General features: G+C 40.9%; 1 protein-coding gene across 1 annotated transcript; it reads right to left on the bottom strand.

Moving 5' to 3' along the window:
* Positions 1-2,948: 2,948 nt before the first annotated feature.
* On the bottom strand, positions 2,949-8,864 carry LOC137092538 (nuclear factor 7, brain-like). Its single transcript, XM_067456815.1, has 6 exons — positions 8,469-8,864; positions 5,013-5,108; positions 4,672-4,902; positions 4,539-4,561; positions 4,338-4,456; positions 2,949-3,493 (listed from the first exon to the last, which is right to left on the bottom strand). The coding sequence occupies exons 1-6, from the start codon at positions 8,862-8,864 to the stop codon at positions 2,949-2,951; spliced, it is 1,410 nt and encodes a 469-aa protein (XP_067312916.1).
* Between the last annotated feature and the right edge of the window lie 8,781 nt (positions 8,865-17,645).

Here is a 17,645-nt window from a genome sequence, read left to right on the forward strand (position 1 = left end):
CTCACCGAAAGCATCACTAATCAATTACGAGTGGCTCATCAGGTAGATCTATAGATAAACGTATCTTTCAGGCATTTGACCGACAGGGTTGACACTTCAGCGTGAGAAATCAGGGGTGTGGCGTGTGAAACCAATCAAATGCGTGTGTCTCACGGCCAATGCGTGAGAGTTGGCAGCTCTGCATTCATGTTTGACAGCTGCTGCTTTAAGTCAAAAAACTAAAAGTTAAACAAAAGACAAAAATATTCAGACAAATTAATACACTTTTTTTCTGATTTCATCATTTTGAGTGGAAATGTTATGTGATAGCCTAGCTAGGCCTAATTAACAAACAAGAGATATTAGCAAAGCCATTTTCATCAGATTAGGCATATTGATAATGAATGTGTATATATTGTAATTTAATATAATTCTACTTGTAACCTTCAGTAAATAAAAAATAAAAAACCTCAGCCTGTATTGGGCATAAGATTATGAATGTGTTCCTATTGTGAATTAATTTAATAAACTTAAACTTTAATAAACAGTATATTAACGTGTCTAAGAACATTATTCATAAAACATATAAATATCAGTATGTTAATATGTAAACCATGTTTATTTTATTTACTGACGAAAACTATATCAGTCAAAGCTCAGCATTATGAGGGGAAGAGACAGGGCAAGATAAAAACAGAGAAAGAGAGAGATGTGGAGATAAAGACAAATAATCTACTGCTCAGTGACATGGTTTTATATTTTGGCCTTCAGAACATCTTAAAATGCTCATATGTAGATCATTTGGGATATCAGGTTATAAACCTGTCAACATTATCGGGTACGATTAATGCATGTAGGCTACAATATGGCCATGCAATAAGGTATTAATATTAGCTTTATACGTAACAGCCAATATCCTATGCACTGTAAAAAAAAATTATGACAACATATGTTTTTACATTGTTTTAACTCATCAAAATAAGTTAAGAAATGTTAAACTATTTTTTATTAGTTAAACAAGATTTAACTCATTTTTTAAAGTCAGTTTAACATAAGATGAAATAGCTTAAACATCCAATTGTACTGCAAAAGTTCAAAATTTGCCTTATTTTACAATGTTAGTATGAATGCTAGTAAGCTAGTTAATAGCGCAATTTGGACCCTAAACTAAAGTGTGAACATTTTTTCCCATAGGCTACGCTCACTGTGTGCTAACCCCCTAAAATGACAATCCTATAAACGTCCCTGATATGAACAGCCATCAGCAGGGGCACTAATGCGATCACTTATATACTGCTACGTGCTACAAAAAAACTAAAACTGTGATTGGTCCCCGGATTTCAGGAATCAAATCGCGGCAGAATGGCTAGCAGAAAACGTAAGGAGAAAGGTGGATGGGAAGAAGTTAAAGAAGAACCCAAGTACAGTGTAGTACATAGTACACCATAGTACAGTGTCTGCTGCGCACGGCTAGGGGCGAATGGCCGGATGATGGGCCTATTTGGGAGAAAGTCCAGGGCTGTTTTTTAGCCCCAGTCCGTCCCTGTCCAGCTGTGTTGTTTGGTTAAATGATGGTGATGTTCAAGCAGTCTCACGGTATAAAAACAGAACTCAACAAAATCAACAGAAAACCGCACCGATCTGAGCTCTTTCATGCCGTAACGCTTATTCAGATCTGCTTCTCCTTCTCCCAAACGTTTACATATTAACATGTAAAAGTAGACACAAATTATTTTATACATTTCTCACGTCTGTGCTTCAAGTATTGTGAGACGGCAGAACATCCTTGTTTTCTTTATTTAACAAAAAGACTTTTTCTCGTATTGTACTAAAAAATAAAATAAAAATTGTACTACGCACGGTTTAAACCAATTAACGGTGAGCTTTTAGGCGAGTAAGCTTCCGTATTATACATTGAATAACTGTGATCTAAACTTACATTTACACTAAAATACCATTAAATTTACAGTTTTGGAAGTGAAAAAGTCATTGTGTAATTTAAAGATAAAAAAACGTAAACTGAGATTCCCAGAATTGCCTGCTTGACACTTCACATTTGATGTATTTTCACTGAAATTACTCTTTTTTCTTAGTTTTTTTCTAACCAGTTATGTTCATTAGGGTTTAATGTTACATTTAATGTTGTTAAATTAATGTTTATTGCATTTTTAAAGTGTCATGGGCCGGTGTTTAGTGTTTGTGTGAATGACACTGGGCACCTTTGATATATTAGCGTTATCCTCCTGAGCTTTGATTCGTCATGTGACTCTCATCTCCACTGTGATTGGTTGTCAGTGTATATCAAAGGTACATCACAGATATTAGCATTTCAATAGGTTGGTAATTCAACATTATTTCAGTGAATGAAATACAGTTATTTACTGTAAATTTAACTTACATCTTTAAAACCTTAAATGTTGCTACCGTATTTCTTACGGTGAAGTTCTGGCGACCACAGCTGCCGTTTGTTTTACTGTAAATGTTATGGGGATTTTTTACAGTGAACTCTTAGGTCGGCCTCTTGTATTGAGCCGTTGATTCAGGGAACAGTGATTATTTAACACACACTCCACTCCAAACGCCGTCTTCATTTCAAAAATACATTTAGTTTATTAAACACAGCCAAGCATTTCTAAATTCAGTTCATATTTCAAGAAATTAAAATCCAAGCCAAAATAACAAAGTGCTCAAAAAACTGAACTCACCCTGCCACAGATTATTTTTTAAACTTTTTTAATTTATGAAAGTTGTAGTTTTCTGACCCATGCTTGAGACGGTCACACCACAGGACAATTCTGAGATTGGGCTCAAAACTGTAAAGAATCAAAAGACAAAGCAGTTTTTATAACAACAGGTCCATAAGACAAATAAATGTTTAACGATTTACTGCATTTTAAATTATGACAATACTAATTATATAATTTATCATATCACATCAATAACCCATTGATCTGGAAGCAGAATCAGATTTAACTGTGATTTTCTGCTGTAATAATCAGTTTAACTGGTAAGATCCTCAGAGGGGAAGTTCTGCAGCGATTATATAAGATTGGAAAGACAGTCTCAGTGAAGGACGTCCTGAATGTGAGTAAATGTGTGTTAGTTACAGGATCAGAGAATGACACTTTTCCTCTGTCATAGTCCAGCTGAACTCTCACACGCTGAGGATTCACTTTAACAGGAAAGGCAGTGAAGGGTTGATCTGGGGATTGAGAGAAGTATTCGATGTCCCAGTACCCCACACACCAGACATTAGACTTAAAGAAATCCTCTCCCTTCCTCTGGTTTGATGCTGTGGTTATTCCAAGACTCCAGTCTGTATTGTCACCGACCTCCACATCCCAGCAGTGTGTTCCTGAGTTAAAGCCCTCAGATCCCAGGACACACAGACACCAGTCAAACCTCTCTGGATTATCAGGAAGTGTTTCATCTTCATCACTGTCCGACACACTGGTCAGATCAGACGAGAGTGTGAGACGAGGATGTGCTGTGTTTGGATCTAGAGTCAACGGAGCTGCAAAGAGAAGAACATCAGATTACAGGATGAAATATGATCAGAAATGTAAATATAAAACACATATAAAGACTTTCTATTAATCCTGCTATCATGACAAATATTATTATTATTAATATAAAAGTTTTTGTTATTACTGTAAATATATATTAAATTATTATGGGATCTCCTTCAGTGCTTTCAGAATCTTTACTTATTTCAGTGATTTTGTTTCTATATTTTTCAGATATATTTCTATAGACAGCATATTTATTAATCAAAAATGTATTATTTTATTCATCAAAATAAACATAAACATGTTCAAACTTTGCTAAAGTGATTGTTTTGAACAGGTATTAAATAAAACACATTATTTTAGCTAATGTATTTGTATTAATACTGTGCCTTTTGCCCCATGTGTGGCCCTCGTCACCTCATACATTTGACATATTTTTAATAAAGTAAACCACTTTTATGATTTATTTTCACACAAAATCTGTTTCTCCATAAATGTTCAATACAAACCTGTATATTTTTCTGTATATCATACACTAAAGGAAAGAGATCATGAATCCTGCTATCATGACAATGGTCTGTCAGTTTCTGTCAGAATGGATCGAGGCTTCAGGTTTAATATCATATTCAATAAACACTATTGTATCCTAATACATAAGCAGAGACCTTGAGGAACAGACTTCTGTAGTCATTATGAGTTCACTGTATGATCTGATGATCTTCTGAAATACAGTTCAGATTCACTCAGAAACTCGAGTGATTATTAAATATATTTCTATCAGATGTTAATGTTGTGTGTGTTTCTATCTGAAGGATGTTTTGCGCTGGTGTCAGATCTGCTGAGACTCACTGTGTTGGACAGTTTCCAGCATCTTCTTCCAGACTCTGGACCGCAGGTTACCCAGATAACGGGACACATCAATCAAAGCTCCAGAACTCATCCGTGGATCCGGCTGTGGGATCTGGACTCTGGAGGAACATTCAGGAGTCAGAACTGCAGTGAATTTGAGTTCAGATCCACTGAGAGAAGAGATACGAGCAGCTCACTCACCTTTCCATTGAGGCGTTAAAGTTCTGGAAAATATAGAGTTTGAAAACATGTTAATATCTTATCAAACACTCTCATTGTCAGTGAGTCTCAAGTTGTTTTATGCTCAAAGAATGAAGCCAGATTGATTGGTCACCTTTAGAAACGAGACGTCATTGGCTTTCATCGTCTCCTCCATGTCTCTGATTGTGTGTGAAAGAGCTGAGATGTGTGTGTTCATCTCCTCCAGCTTCTCCTTCATCCTCTGCTTCTTCTGCTCCTCTTCCTCCCTCAGTGCAGTGATTGTAGCTTCTTCTTCGTCTCTGAGAAACTGATGAAGCTTCTCAAACTCTTCTTCAATCTGACGCTCTGTGTGCTCAGCTTGAGACTGAAATCACATCACATTCACTTCAGTCAGCTCTGTGTGTACACACACTCCACTAACGTCAATAATAAACTGTGTGTGTGTTGAGTGTTTAACTCTTTACACATCCTCACCTCGATGTGTTGGATTTTTTTATCACACTTTCCTTTCATTTCTTCTCCATGTTTGAGCTTGTTTTGTAAGGACGTCAGCGCTGTATTAAATTCCTCCTACAGGTTAAGATGAAAATCTGAGAAACTGATGAAGCTTTAAGAGGTTTAAACATTGTGTGTTTGGATGTTTTTATTGTTATATTAATATTTTTATGCTGAATGTGTTAATCTCAGAAGCATTTGTGCCTGAAAATGGCAGGACATATATCTTTAAATGATTTAACTGCAAATGATGAACATCAAGAAATCACCAAACAAATGTGTTTTTTGCAATGGCCAATTCTTAATTATTATATCTATACAGTTGTAAATGTGTGGTTGTACAAATGCAAATACAGGAACTGAAAGTACACTATATTGCCAAAAGTTTAGTGACGCCTGCCTTTACATGAACTTTAATGACACCCCATTGTTAATCCGTAGGGTTTAATATGGAGTCGGCCCACCCTTTGCAGCTCTAAGAGCTTCAGCTCTTCTGGGAAGGCTTTCCTCAAGGTTTAGGAGTGTGTTTATGGGGATTTTTGCCCATTCTTCTAGAAGCTCATTTGTGAGGTCAGGCACTGATGTTGGACGAGAAGGCCTGGCTCTCAGTCTCCGCTCTAATTCATCCCGAAGCTGTTCTATCGGGTTGAGCTCAGGACTCTGTGCAGGCCAGTCAAGTTCCTCCACACCAAACTCCTCATCCATGTCTTTATGGACCGACGCTTTGTGCACTGGATCGCAGTCATGCTGGGACAGGAAGGGGCCGTCCCCAAACTCTTCCCACAAATTCGGGCATGAAATTGTCTTGATATGCTGAAGCATTAAGAATTCCTTTCACTGGAACTAAGAGGCCAAGCCCAACCCCTGAAAAACAACCCCACACCATAACCCCCCTCCACCAAACTTTACACTTGACACAATGCAGTCAGGCGAGTCCTGTTCTCCTGGCGATCACCAAACCCAGACTCGTCCATGGGATTGTCAGACTGAAGCGTGATTGGTCGCTCAGAGAACACGTCTCACTTCTCTAGAGTCCAGTGGCGGCTGCTTTACTTCACTGCATACTACGCTTTGCATTGGTCTTGGTGATGTAAGACTTGGATGAGCTGCTCGGCCATGGAAACCCATTCCATGAAGCTCTTTACGCTGTTCTTGAGCTCATCTGAAGGCCACAGAAGTCTGGAGGTCTGGAGCTGTTGACTCTGGAGGGGCGTCCCAATACTTTTGGCAATATAGTGCATGTTAGTATCAAACACTTTTGGTGTGTCTTGTAATAAATCATATATTGTTATTGAAAAAAATATTAATAACCCATAACATATCTATATTTTTCCAAACATGTTTTGTGCCGAACATCAGAGCAGTTGAAGCTTAGTGGAGAATTTAATATCAGTAGTGTAGGATCCCCTATGAAACAGGCCTTGTTCCAAAACCAGGCATCACATTCCAGACCTCCCAAGGGCTTATCCTACTCCACCATTAGCAAACCATAAAAATTAATAATTTGCATTTGGAGGGAAACAACACCTTTTATCACCACCAATCTGCTTTATCTCAAACCAATACAACAACAGTGATCATGTGACTTGTTTTTCCCCTTTGTTCCACGGATTATCATCTATTAGAACTAAACCCCCCCCCCCTGAAACCTCAGACATAAATTCAGGGTCTTGCCACCACAGAGACCCGCTAAAAGCTTTTCTGAGACCCAAAATCACTCTAGACATGATACTGACATCCCTCCTTTCTCTAACAGCACATTCCAGAGACCCTTTTTGAAACTCACACGAAGATCTCGTACCAATCAGACACAAAGACTAAAACCCTGAGATTCAATAACATGAAGTAATTCCCAATCGAAATTCGTCATACACTATATGTATTATGTATGTGTACATAGCCTGTGTGTTTTATATCGTCAAACCGTTGGGTATACCTATTCGGGCATGTTTGTCTTCGTCCGGGTCGTAACAAGGAACGACCATATTAGGCCACAAATGTATACCAAAGTATGATGTGTATTCTCCTATAACCTGTGTTGTTTGGCTAAATGACCAACGTTTACCACATATAAATATTTAGTATCTCCTACCCCAGCCATGAGAAATATATGCTATTTGATATCGGTGTAACGGATAAAAGATTTCCATCCTCATGATGCAAGGTAAACATGAGTAAAATGTACTAGAGTTACGCTATGGAAGTTAGATCCTTAAAACATTTAAACAAACTCATGAAGAATATCAACACGTGTTTGAGATGACGTCACATTATAATGATATGTACGAACAGGAGACAGGGGCGGGAGAAACGCCCACCACAATGTCCGATTGGCCTGAGAAACTTTCGGGGATGGACTCCAAGACATGTTTAAAACCAAGGATCAATCATGAATGCTTTGCTTCTTGTCTTCAACTTGTTGTTCAACAAGTTTACCGCGTGCCTTGCAGCAACCCAGGCTGCTCTAACCCGCGCTGGCCTTGTCACCTATCTGCCTACATGGGCCGCCACACTCAGAGCTACCAAGAGTTCTTCCAGAAACTTCATTCCACTCTGTAGTAAACCTCGCTGACGAAACTTCCTCCCGGAAACGCACCCAGCCGGTGCTCCCTGGGACGCAGAGAAAGCCCGTCGCATAGCAACGCTGACGCTCGTTCCAGTGACCAGGAAACGGCACGTGTGGCTTCATCAGGCGAAGCCACTCATCCACTGAATGAACTCAAACGCCTTCCCTCGCAAACAACGTCATCGGCTGGTCAACCAATCAACACCGCAGCAACCTCATCCAGAGGAAGAACGCACCCCAGGAACAAGCAAACGCAAGTACAATACTTCATTGTGGTTGAGCTGGTGAAACTCTGTCTAGCAGACAAACTACGATTAAGTTGCTAGATTGTTGATTCTCGCAGGTGACGGCTGGGAAAGTGTATAACATGCCATATCTCTTTTCAGTATGAAAGTATATTCTTGTGTGTGTCAGTAGTTTAGTGTTGTGTGTATTAGACTAGATAAATAAATCTTGTTTTCAGTTTTCATCTATACAGGTCTCTTGTGCTTTGTGTCCGTAAGTTACTGCCTCAAACTGTATGACCCTTGTTACCTAAGCTCACAAACAGTGAACGTAAAAGTGAATGATATTATTGCCGTTGGCCATCATGAGTCGAAATTGATAAAATACGGTAAATTCAACATATCGGCGGACGAATAGTTGACAGAGCAGTAAATATTAATTTTGAATTATTGTTTATATAAGGTCGGTTTTCTTTCACTGTAATTCAATACCCCCTTTTATTTGATTCGAATCAATTCCTACAGTAGTAAGTCGTGGAGATTTAGTCTGAGCAAAAGTAAATACGCTACTAATGTATTCTACGCACAAATAGTACTGTGTGTTTATCACTGTATTTAGCATGAAATGAGGGACATTTGTCTTACCTTGTAAGATGAAACCACTTCACTGATGGGTCTGAATGTGTGTTTGGCGTGTTTCTCTGAGTCTCTGCACACTAAACACACAGGCTGTTTGTCCTCCAGACAGAAGAGTTTGAGTTTCTCACTGTGTAAACTGCAGATCTCCTCAGACTCTGATGAACGCCTCTCATTTCTCTCCTTTATCAATGATTCACACAAGTTTTTTAACTCTAGATTAACTGGAGGATCACCTCTTGAGGATCTTCTCCTGCAGACGGGACACTTCTGAGTTTCCTGAGTTTTCCAGAACTGTTGCAGACACTCTTTACAAATACTGTGAGTACAGGACAGAAAAACAGGAACCTTGAAGATTTCAAGGCAAATAGGACAAGTAGGATCTTCAGCAGATTTTGAATCCATTTCCTCGTCTTGTAAAATATCCAATAATCTACAATTTACTTTAAATTTCTAAAGTTTGCTTTGAAAAGTTAACAATTACAATAAAAATCTAATTCAGAGATGCACAACAATCCTAATAAAATGTGTCCTCTGTTCTTCACCTACTCGTTTTAGTTTTCAGTAAAAATGAAAGGGAGAAATAATAAGACCAGTCACTTCCTGATAGGTTTTGTAAGAGGGAGTTTCTGGGGTTACATAAACCACTAAAACTAGTCTTACAAGTTAGACATCTTTTGTTCTTTAAGACTGTTCTTAACTTTAAGTCAGTTACATAAAATTGTACATTGGCAACTCCAGCTGTAGTGCTCATGATCTCCACTAGGGGGCTCTCCTCCTGACTCTAGGGTCTTATCAGGGACTACATTACCCATAACCCACTGCCGGGACTCATTATGATTATATTCAGCTGTCTGTCTCATTCCCTTGTTAAAGCTTGGAACATACTCAGCAACAACAAAGAAATTTGTTCGTTTTCTCGAGTTGGCGAGAACAAGAACATGGTTTGTTCCATAATTTACGAGAAAAGAAGGTGCCGATCATCTGCGTTTCTCTGCATTAACCCCGACCGCTTTAAATGTCTGACCAATCACACAATAGTTCTTGGACGCCTGCAAGAAAAGGCTTCTGCTCAGACGATGTGTCGAGAACAAGCTGAGAAAACTCCCAAACCGTGACGTCGTTTTGTTCTCGCAGCTCTGGGAGCGAGAACTGTTTTTCTCTGTTCTTGTGGAGTATGTTGTAGTCTTAACTCTGCCTATGCTTTCAACATTTCTCTTTCATACCCTGTGGAGAAATCATGTGTGTCCACTCACAGGTGTCGTGCTGTGAACTCTGACACTATTGAGGATTGTTGTGTTTAATGAGCTCGCCTCTTCTAACTTGTGTTATGAAAGTTCACCTTCGCACTTGTGTGTGGAAGAGCTACTCTCTTCTTTAACCTCTGCGTGCTCCAATATCTTAGACTCTATTGCTCCTCTGAAGACCAGGGGCCGTATTCACAAAACATTTGATCTTACCACTAAGAGTTCTCCTAAATGGCAATAAAAGTTCTTATTTACGAGTTCTCTTAAAACCCATTCACAAAGCTGATGAGAGCAACTTTTACTAAAGAATAGAGAGAAGTCTTAAGCTAAGAGTAAAGGCTGCAACATACTTCGCAAGAACAGAGAAAAAAGTTCTCTCTCCCAGAGCTGCAAGAACAAAAGGACGTCACGGTTTGGGAGTTTTCGCAGCTTGTTCTCGACACATCGTCTGAGCAGAACCTTTTTCTTGCTGGTGTCCGAACTATTGTGTGATTGGTCAGACATTTAAAGTGGGCGTGGTTAAAGCGGAGAAACGCAGATGATCGGCACCTACTTTTCTCGTGACTGTACTGGCCAGAACGAACTTTGTTCTTGTTCTTGCCACCTTGAGAAAACGAACAAATTTCTTTGTTCTTGCAAGGTATGTTCCAAGCTTAAGGGTGGGGTTGATGCCCCTGATGTAGCTCTAACAGTCTCCGGGCTGCCTCACGGCCACTGACTGGATGGTCAAATACTTGTTGAATAGTATCTGTGAACACTTTTAGATCAAAGCAGATGGGGGACTGCTGTTTCCAGAGATTTGAGGCCCAATCCAGTGCACGATCACACAACAAGGAGATAATGTATGCAATCTTAGCCCTCTCAGAAGCAAACATGGCTGGTTGGAGTTCGAAGATGAGTGACACTTGAGTAAGGAAACCCTTGCAGGCACCAGGCCTCCCATCGTAGTGCTGAGGGGTTGGAATCTTTGGTCCTTGGGGCATTGTGGCAGTTAATGGTGGGGTCTCTGGTGCTGGTAGTACCACAGGTTCTCGAGGAAAGTGTACCTGTAGTTGTTGCAGTGACTCCCCAATCTGGTTCACAGCCTCTGTCAATCTCTGGAGCTGTGTCTCATGTGTTCCAAGCAAAACTCCCTGTTTGCTAATGACTCCATGAATCTGTTCAGTATCTGCCAGGTCCATATCTTGTTTAGCTCAGTCTTGCTGTCAGGTCCGGATTCGAACCCAGACTGTGTTGCTGGAAACCCAAGGATCTAACCACTGCGCTATTGGGTGGTGAGGATCTGTTTGGCAGATAATAACAGGACGCAGTTATAAAAGTAAATAGAACAAGTCTTTACTTAGTATTCTTGAGACAACACAAAGGATCCAGCCTCAGAGCTAAGTAGAGGAAGGCCCAAATCCACACTGGATTTTGCAGGTAACAGAGTCCAAAAACATAAAACAAAGATTACCAGAGACGTTGGTCAAAAGGGTCTAAGCAAAGTCTTTAGGGGTAGTCTGAATGAGTAAACACAAAGGCATAGGCTAGACAAGAGAACTTCAAGACTGAGCAAAGGTACAAGCAAATGCAAGTCTTTAAATATACAATTGTTAACCCTCTAACAAGCTAGGCACGGGTGATTTCATTGAACTGATAATGAACAGTGAACTAGGAAGATGTGGAAGGTCTTGTGCTCTCAGTTTCAATCTGCTGGACAGACCGTGGTGTGACACAAATAGGATCTTCAACAGATTGTGAATCCATTTCCTCGTCTTGTAAAGGTTAATCTACAATTTACTTTAAATTTCTAAACTTTGCTTTGAAAAGTTAACAATTACAATAAAAATCTAATTCAGAAATACACAAAAATCCTAATAAAATGTGTCCTTCTCTGTTATTCACTGACTCGTTTTAGTTTTCAGTAAAAATTAAAGGGAGAAATAATAAGACCAGTCACTTCCTGATAGGTTTTGTAAGAGGGAGTTTCTGGGGTTACATAAACCACTAAAACTAGTCTTACAAGTTAGTCATCTTTTTTCCTTTAAGACTGTTCATAACTTTAAGTCAGTTACATAAAATTGTACATTAGCAACTCCAGCTGTAGTGCTCATGATCTCCACTGGGGGGCTCTCCTCCTGACTCGTGTCTTATCATGGACTACATTACCCATAACCCACTGCCTGGACTCATTATGATTATATTCAGCTGTTTGTCTCATTCCCTTGTTAACCCTTGAAATACTCTGCAAGAACAAAGAAATTAGTTCGTTTTCTTGAGGTGGCGAGAACAAGAACAAAGTTCGTTCCATAATTTACGAGAAAAGAATGTGCCGATCGTCTGTGTTTCTCGGCATTAACCCCGTCCACTTTAAATGTCCTGGGAGTGAGAACTTTTTTTGCTGTTCTTGTGGAGTATGTTGTAGCCTGAAAGCTTAGTTCTTTCAAAAAATATATGTGCTCATTAATGTATATTTACTTCTTTCAAGTAATAAAGTATTCTTGTAAGTTTATAATATGCCATTAAAAAAACATACGGGTGAGGTGTTCGAATGCCGGTCGCCATGTTGCCTAGTGTTGTAGTACTCGAGATCGGTCTTGGTCTCGAGACCACTTTTTAAAGGTCTTGGTCTCGTCTCGGTATCGACCGCATTTTTACTCGGTCTCGTCTCGGTCTCGGGTGAAGATGATTCGGGATTTTGTCTCAAGACCGGTCAAGACCACAGCTGAAGGCATATAAAGAGCAGAGAACTCCACCCTGCGCGCACTCTCTCTGTATTCAAAATAAGCACATACGCTCTCTCTCATACTTCACATATTAATCGAAATCAAAAGTTCAGAAAACCGAATCTATGTTGAACGTTGCGCGTTCGGACTTCGGACAACTGTTTTGAAGTACCGCTCGGTGTGAATTGCCCTCAAAAAACGTTTGACCAGCTAAACAGCTGACATAAATCATACATTAAATAAACAGGAAACAATTTCTATCCAGTTATGAAGTGTTTTCTGTGTGACAAACCTTCCGCGATGTTCTAACAGCCGCGATTCACACACAACGGGTCTGCTAATGTCCGATTCACGACCAAATGACTCATTTGAACCGAATCATTCTAACGACGGTAATAAGAACTGATCTGTTCAACAATGAACTGAACGAATCAGTTTAATCATTTACTCAGAAATGAGAACACAAGTGCGCTTACCCAATTTAGCAAGAGTGGAGAGTAAGAATTATTAGTTTTAACTATCTACAGTATTTCAGCTTATGTATGTTGAATGTGTAGTAAAATAAATAGTCTACAATCATTTAGTTTAGACTGGAGTGAGGTGAAAACAGAACAAAGTTGTTTTTTTAGCTAACTGATCATTTTATTAAATTGTATATGGCAGAAAATGTGGCTATTTGTTAACCGTTAATGCTATTTCTAATATTGATATGATTATATACCAAAACAATTCAACCTGTTGGAACAAAAGAAACATCAAGATAAGAGATCATACATAATATTATTATCTTATGTGAGATATAACATAAGATAATAAAAAAATTATTGTTTCGTTGCATTTTTATTTTAAATTGTGTGTGTGTGTGTGTGTGTGTGTGTGTGTGTGTGTGTGTGTGTGTGTGTGTGTGTGTGTGTGTGTGTGCATGTGTGTGTAGGTCTATCAGCCACCACCAAAGACCATTTTTGACCCAGGAAAAACCCTGCACATTTGAGATATTTGTTAAATCAAACTGAAGTTAATCAAAAAATGCAAGTACAGGGTTTCTTTTCCTTGTTGTTGCACAATAAAGCTGCACAATAACATTTTCAAATTGTAAATGAAAAATATGTACATATATAAAATAATTTGCTTAAGCAGCATACTAATGCATATCTGTATGATACATATTCCACCTCCTGTTATTCACATTCATTTAAGACATAATGGACTGTGTCTGAGATTAATACCTCATCCAGATTAGCATTTTTAGGGAACTTTGAGTTTTAAAATGGGAGTGAGCGCTTTTCACAAAACAAATCTCTAGAAGAAATATAGAAGAAAAAGATTAATTCCCACAAAGCTGCAATGCCTTTTGATTATTTGATCAAAACTTCTCTCATGGTACACTTACACACCCACACATACGAGAGAAGTGCCAATCATATGCATATTCCACATTTTATCATAAGTGTGGGGACTTCCACTGGTCTTGGTCTTGACTCGGTCTCGGCCTGTCTTGGTCTTGGTCTTGACTCGGTCTCGGCCCTTCAAAGTCTTGGTCTTGTCTTGGTCTCGGTTTAGGTGGTCTTGACTACAACACTAATGTTGCCCCTCCATCTTGAAAGTACATTAGCCAAAGAGGGACATACCCATAAATTCTAGCTTCGCCTTTCACGTTTTAACACTCGATGGCACCATGTCGAATGTGAAGAGGGGGATTGCCGTGTTAATCTTGGACTAAATCGGCCACCATAGGAGTTAAAACGAAATCAGAATTGAGAGGAACAAAAACTAATATTCACTGGATGTCAGAAGAGACATGGTCCCTAATGTCGCTCTCTCTAGAGGTTTTTTGACACATTCTAAGGGGAATACTGGGTCAGTTAGCAAACACGGGGCAGCAGTGGCTCAGTGGTTCATGTAGGTTGTCTACAAACCAGAAGGTTGGTGGTTCAATCCCCGGTTCCACCTGACATACGTGTCTGACCAAGTGTCGAAGTGTCCATGAGCAAGACACCTAACCCCAGCTGCTCCCGACAAGCTGGATGGCGCCTTACATGGCTGACGTCGCCGTCGGTGTATGAATGGGTGAATGTGAGGCAAAAATGTAAAGCGCTTTGGATAAAAGCGCTATATAAATGCAGTCCATTCAACACAGCGTTTTATCTTGTGTTTCCATACGCAGTACGAGGAACCTCTCGATAGGGAACGTACTCAGTTACTTTTCGTCGAGTCTGCGCCAGACATGGGCCAGGGCATCCCTGCGTTTGGAGAAAAATATTGGGCAGTGAATATTGTCTTCTGAGGCGAAGAGATCTACTTCTGCTGGTGAATCTGAAGGTGAATCGTTTGTGGGTGAAGAGACCATTCCCCTGGGGGAATGGGTCCTCTGGATAACATATCCCGACCCAGATTCAGAATACCTGGCAAGTGAGCTGCCCTTAGGGAGCTCAGGTTGTGCTCTTGCGCATTGGGAGGGAGTGATAGGGGTCTGGCCGAGGAGGGGTCTGGCCATCTTCTCTTTCTCTCTGTGGCTAGGATGGCTTCGGAGGCTCAAGGTTCAACACAAGCTTGGGTCGAGGTCCCTGGCATTCGGGCTGTCTGCTGTGGTTCGTAGAGCGAGAACGGTGGCGCCTTGTGGAAGCTGAGCGAGGCCGAGAAGATGGCGGAGCCAGCTTAGTGGGCTGAGCCCTATCTTGACGGCCTGAAGAAGAGCTGGAGCGCTTAGGCAAGAAGTGTCTCATGGCCTGCGATACCTTTTGTGCTTCAGTGAAACGTTCCGCGAATCCTACCACAGATGGGCCGAAGAGACCCGTGGTAGAGATAGAGGCGTCCAGGAAGGATGCTTTATCCGCGTCCTTCATCTTGAACAAGTTCAGCCAAAGGTGCCGCTCTAAGACCGTCAGGTTCGCCATATTCTTCCCTGCTTGCGCGGTCCTTCAAATTTTCAGAGTCGGGGACAGACTCGTCCAAGGAGCGGAGAAGTCTGGCCTGGAACACTTGAAAGACAGCCATGGTATGAAGAGCCAAAGCAGTCTGGCCGGCGGAGGCGTTAGCTCGGCCAGCGAGAGCTGAGGTGGTGCGGCAGAGCTTGGAAGGGTTCTGCGCCCTGGCAGAGACACGAGAGGTGCGCGGTGACAGCCTCTGCGGGGGGGACTCATAGCCTTTTTCCTTCGTGCCGTCAATGGTTGAGAGCACTGGGGAACAGGAGGAATTCGCGCAAGCAGAGTAGGGCCATTTCCATGACTTGGCAAGCTCGTCATGTACCTCAGGGAAGAAAGGCACAGGCTTTTGAGGAGAATAGAGGTGGCGGCTTTTGAGGTACCACTCGTCCAGTCTGCTGCACGCTGGCTCTTGGGGCTGGGACCACTCGAGCCCAAGGTCTCCCACGGCCTTTGAGAGCACGCGGATCAGCTTCGCGTCAATGCTGGTCTTGAAGCTCGTGGTCTGCGTCGAAGCAGGGGCTCTGAGAGGCAGCCGCCTCTGGAGAGCATGAGCTGCTCGTGATCCCGTCTGAGGCACATCACGCAGATGATGTGACGGTCGCTGTTGAGGAGAGGGGCTCTGCACGAGCCGCAGGAAATGCGAGGCATTTGTAACAACACCTCACGCTCTTTTAGAAATAGAGTGAAAAAAGGATATAGCGCCGGATGGCGTAGAAGTATATAAAGGCAAGGTCTATTTCACCTGAGAGCTAGGAAAAAAGAACACGTCAGTGTTGTTGTTGGTCAGCATAAGCGAGGAGTTAATTTGATTGAGAGAGAGAGAATTTGGTTACCGTTGAAGAAAACGGCCGCTTGTTCATTGCACGCTGTCTGGTACGACGCGGAGTCTGTGACTTCTGATGCGACGCACTTCAATTGATCGGCTGGAAACGAGACAAGTTCAAAGGCTGTCCCTTTCATCCTGGAGCCTGATGAGGTCCCTCTAAACTCTCCATTCACGCCAAATTGTTTGTCAAGAAGGTGGAAGTATGAATCTGCCGACGCGGACTTTCAGGGAGTTGTGACCAGTGTCGTCATAAATTGCACGATTTCATCTTTCATGTTTTTTTTGATAATGGAACTATTACAAACTGACATGTCACCTTTGTTTTTGTGTCTTCTTACCTGAAATCCCTATTGTTGGGAGTTTTTGAAGCAATAAATTCCGCTGTTAAAATGAAATGAAATTGTGTCTTTATGGGGAAATATATATAAAGTATAATTGTGTTTTGGCAGTTGTCTGGCGCCTGAAATTTTGGGAATTAAGTTATTAAATTGAGGTAATGGCGGCCACCACCATTATAGAGTGGCGCCCAAACAGGGAAATGAAATGAAATGACATGAAATGAAATGACTTGAATGTTAGAAGAAAGAAAACCTGTGATTTGAATTTTTTTTTTCTTCTCAATTGATCTTTACTTGTTAAAAGTGTCTGAATTACTTGGGTAAAATGGTGTTCTCTCCAAAGTGTAACAGTAATTGAGTGAGACACATTTTTGAATACATATTGTTTTTTTGTTTTTTTATTTACCTACTGGTTTGACGGGAAAAACCCTGACTTGACCATTTCTGAAGAGAAAGTGTTTCGTTTTATACTGAAAATACTGACACACACTTATTTTTGCTGATTTTTTTTCTTTTCACAACACTTGTATTCAAACAAACACCACAAATATGGCGTCTACCCCTCCTTCCCCATCTACATTTGTAGAAATTGAGCCTCCACCAGACATCTCAACTCCAGTATGGCCACCTGTATTGCAACCTCGGATACCTCTGGTACCACCACCTTCATGTGCTCCTGTCTTTTACACCACTCCCACTCCACTCAGCCCATTTCATTTCAGAACCCATGTGCACATGACCACTCCTGCTCTGGTTGGCAGCACTCCTGTGCAAACTCTCACCTGGGCACCACAAGTGGATAACATGCAACTTTGCACCTCATCGGAAGGTGAGACTCCTTTGTCAGTGGACCAACATGATCTTCCAAATGCTTTACCAACTCCTGGAAGGGAAATGCAACAATTTACAACTCAGGTGGAAGGGAACTGGGATAGCTTGTTTGATTTAATAAAGAATCAAGGGCAAACTGTGTCTGAACTTACTCAGGAAGTGAAAGCTGCTGCTTCTCACCACAAGAGTAAGATGGATGATCTTGCTGCATTTACATTTACATTTAATCATTTAGCAGACGCTTTTATCCAAAGCGACTTAAAAAAAAAGGGTAGAGCAATAGAAGCAACGAAACAAACAAAGCCAACAACCTGT

This window comes from Pseudorasbora parva, chromosome 11, assembly GCF_024679245.1.
Source record: "Pseudorasbora parva isolate DD20220531a chromosome 11, ASM2467924v1, whole genome shotgun sequence".
Taxonomy (NCBI): Eukaryota; Metazoa; Chordata; class Actinopteri; order Cypriniformes; family Gobionidae; genus Pseudorasbora; species Pseudorasbora parva.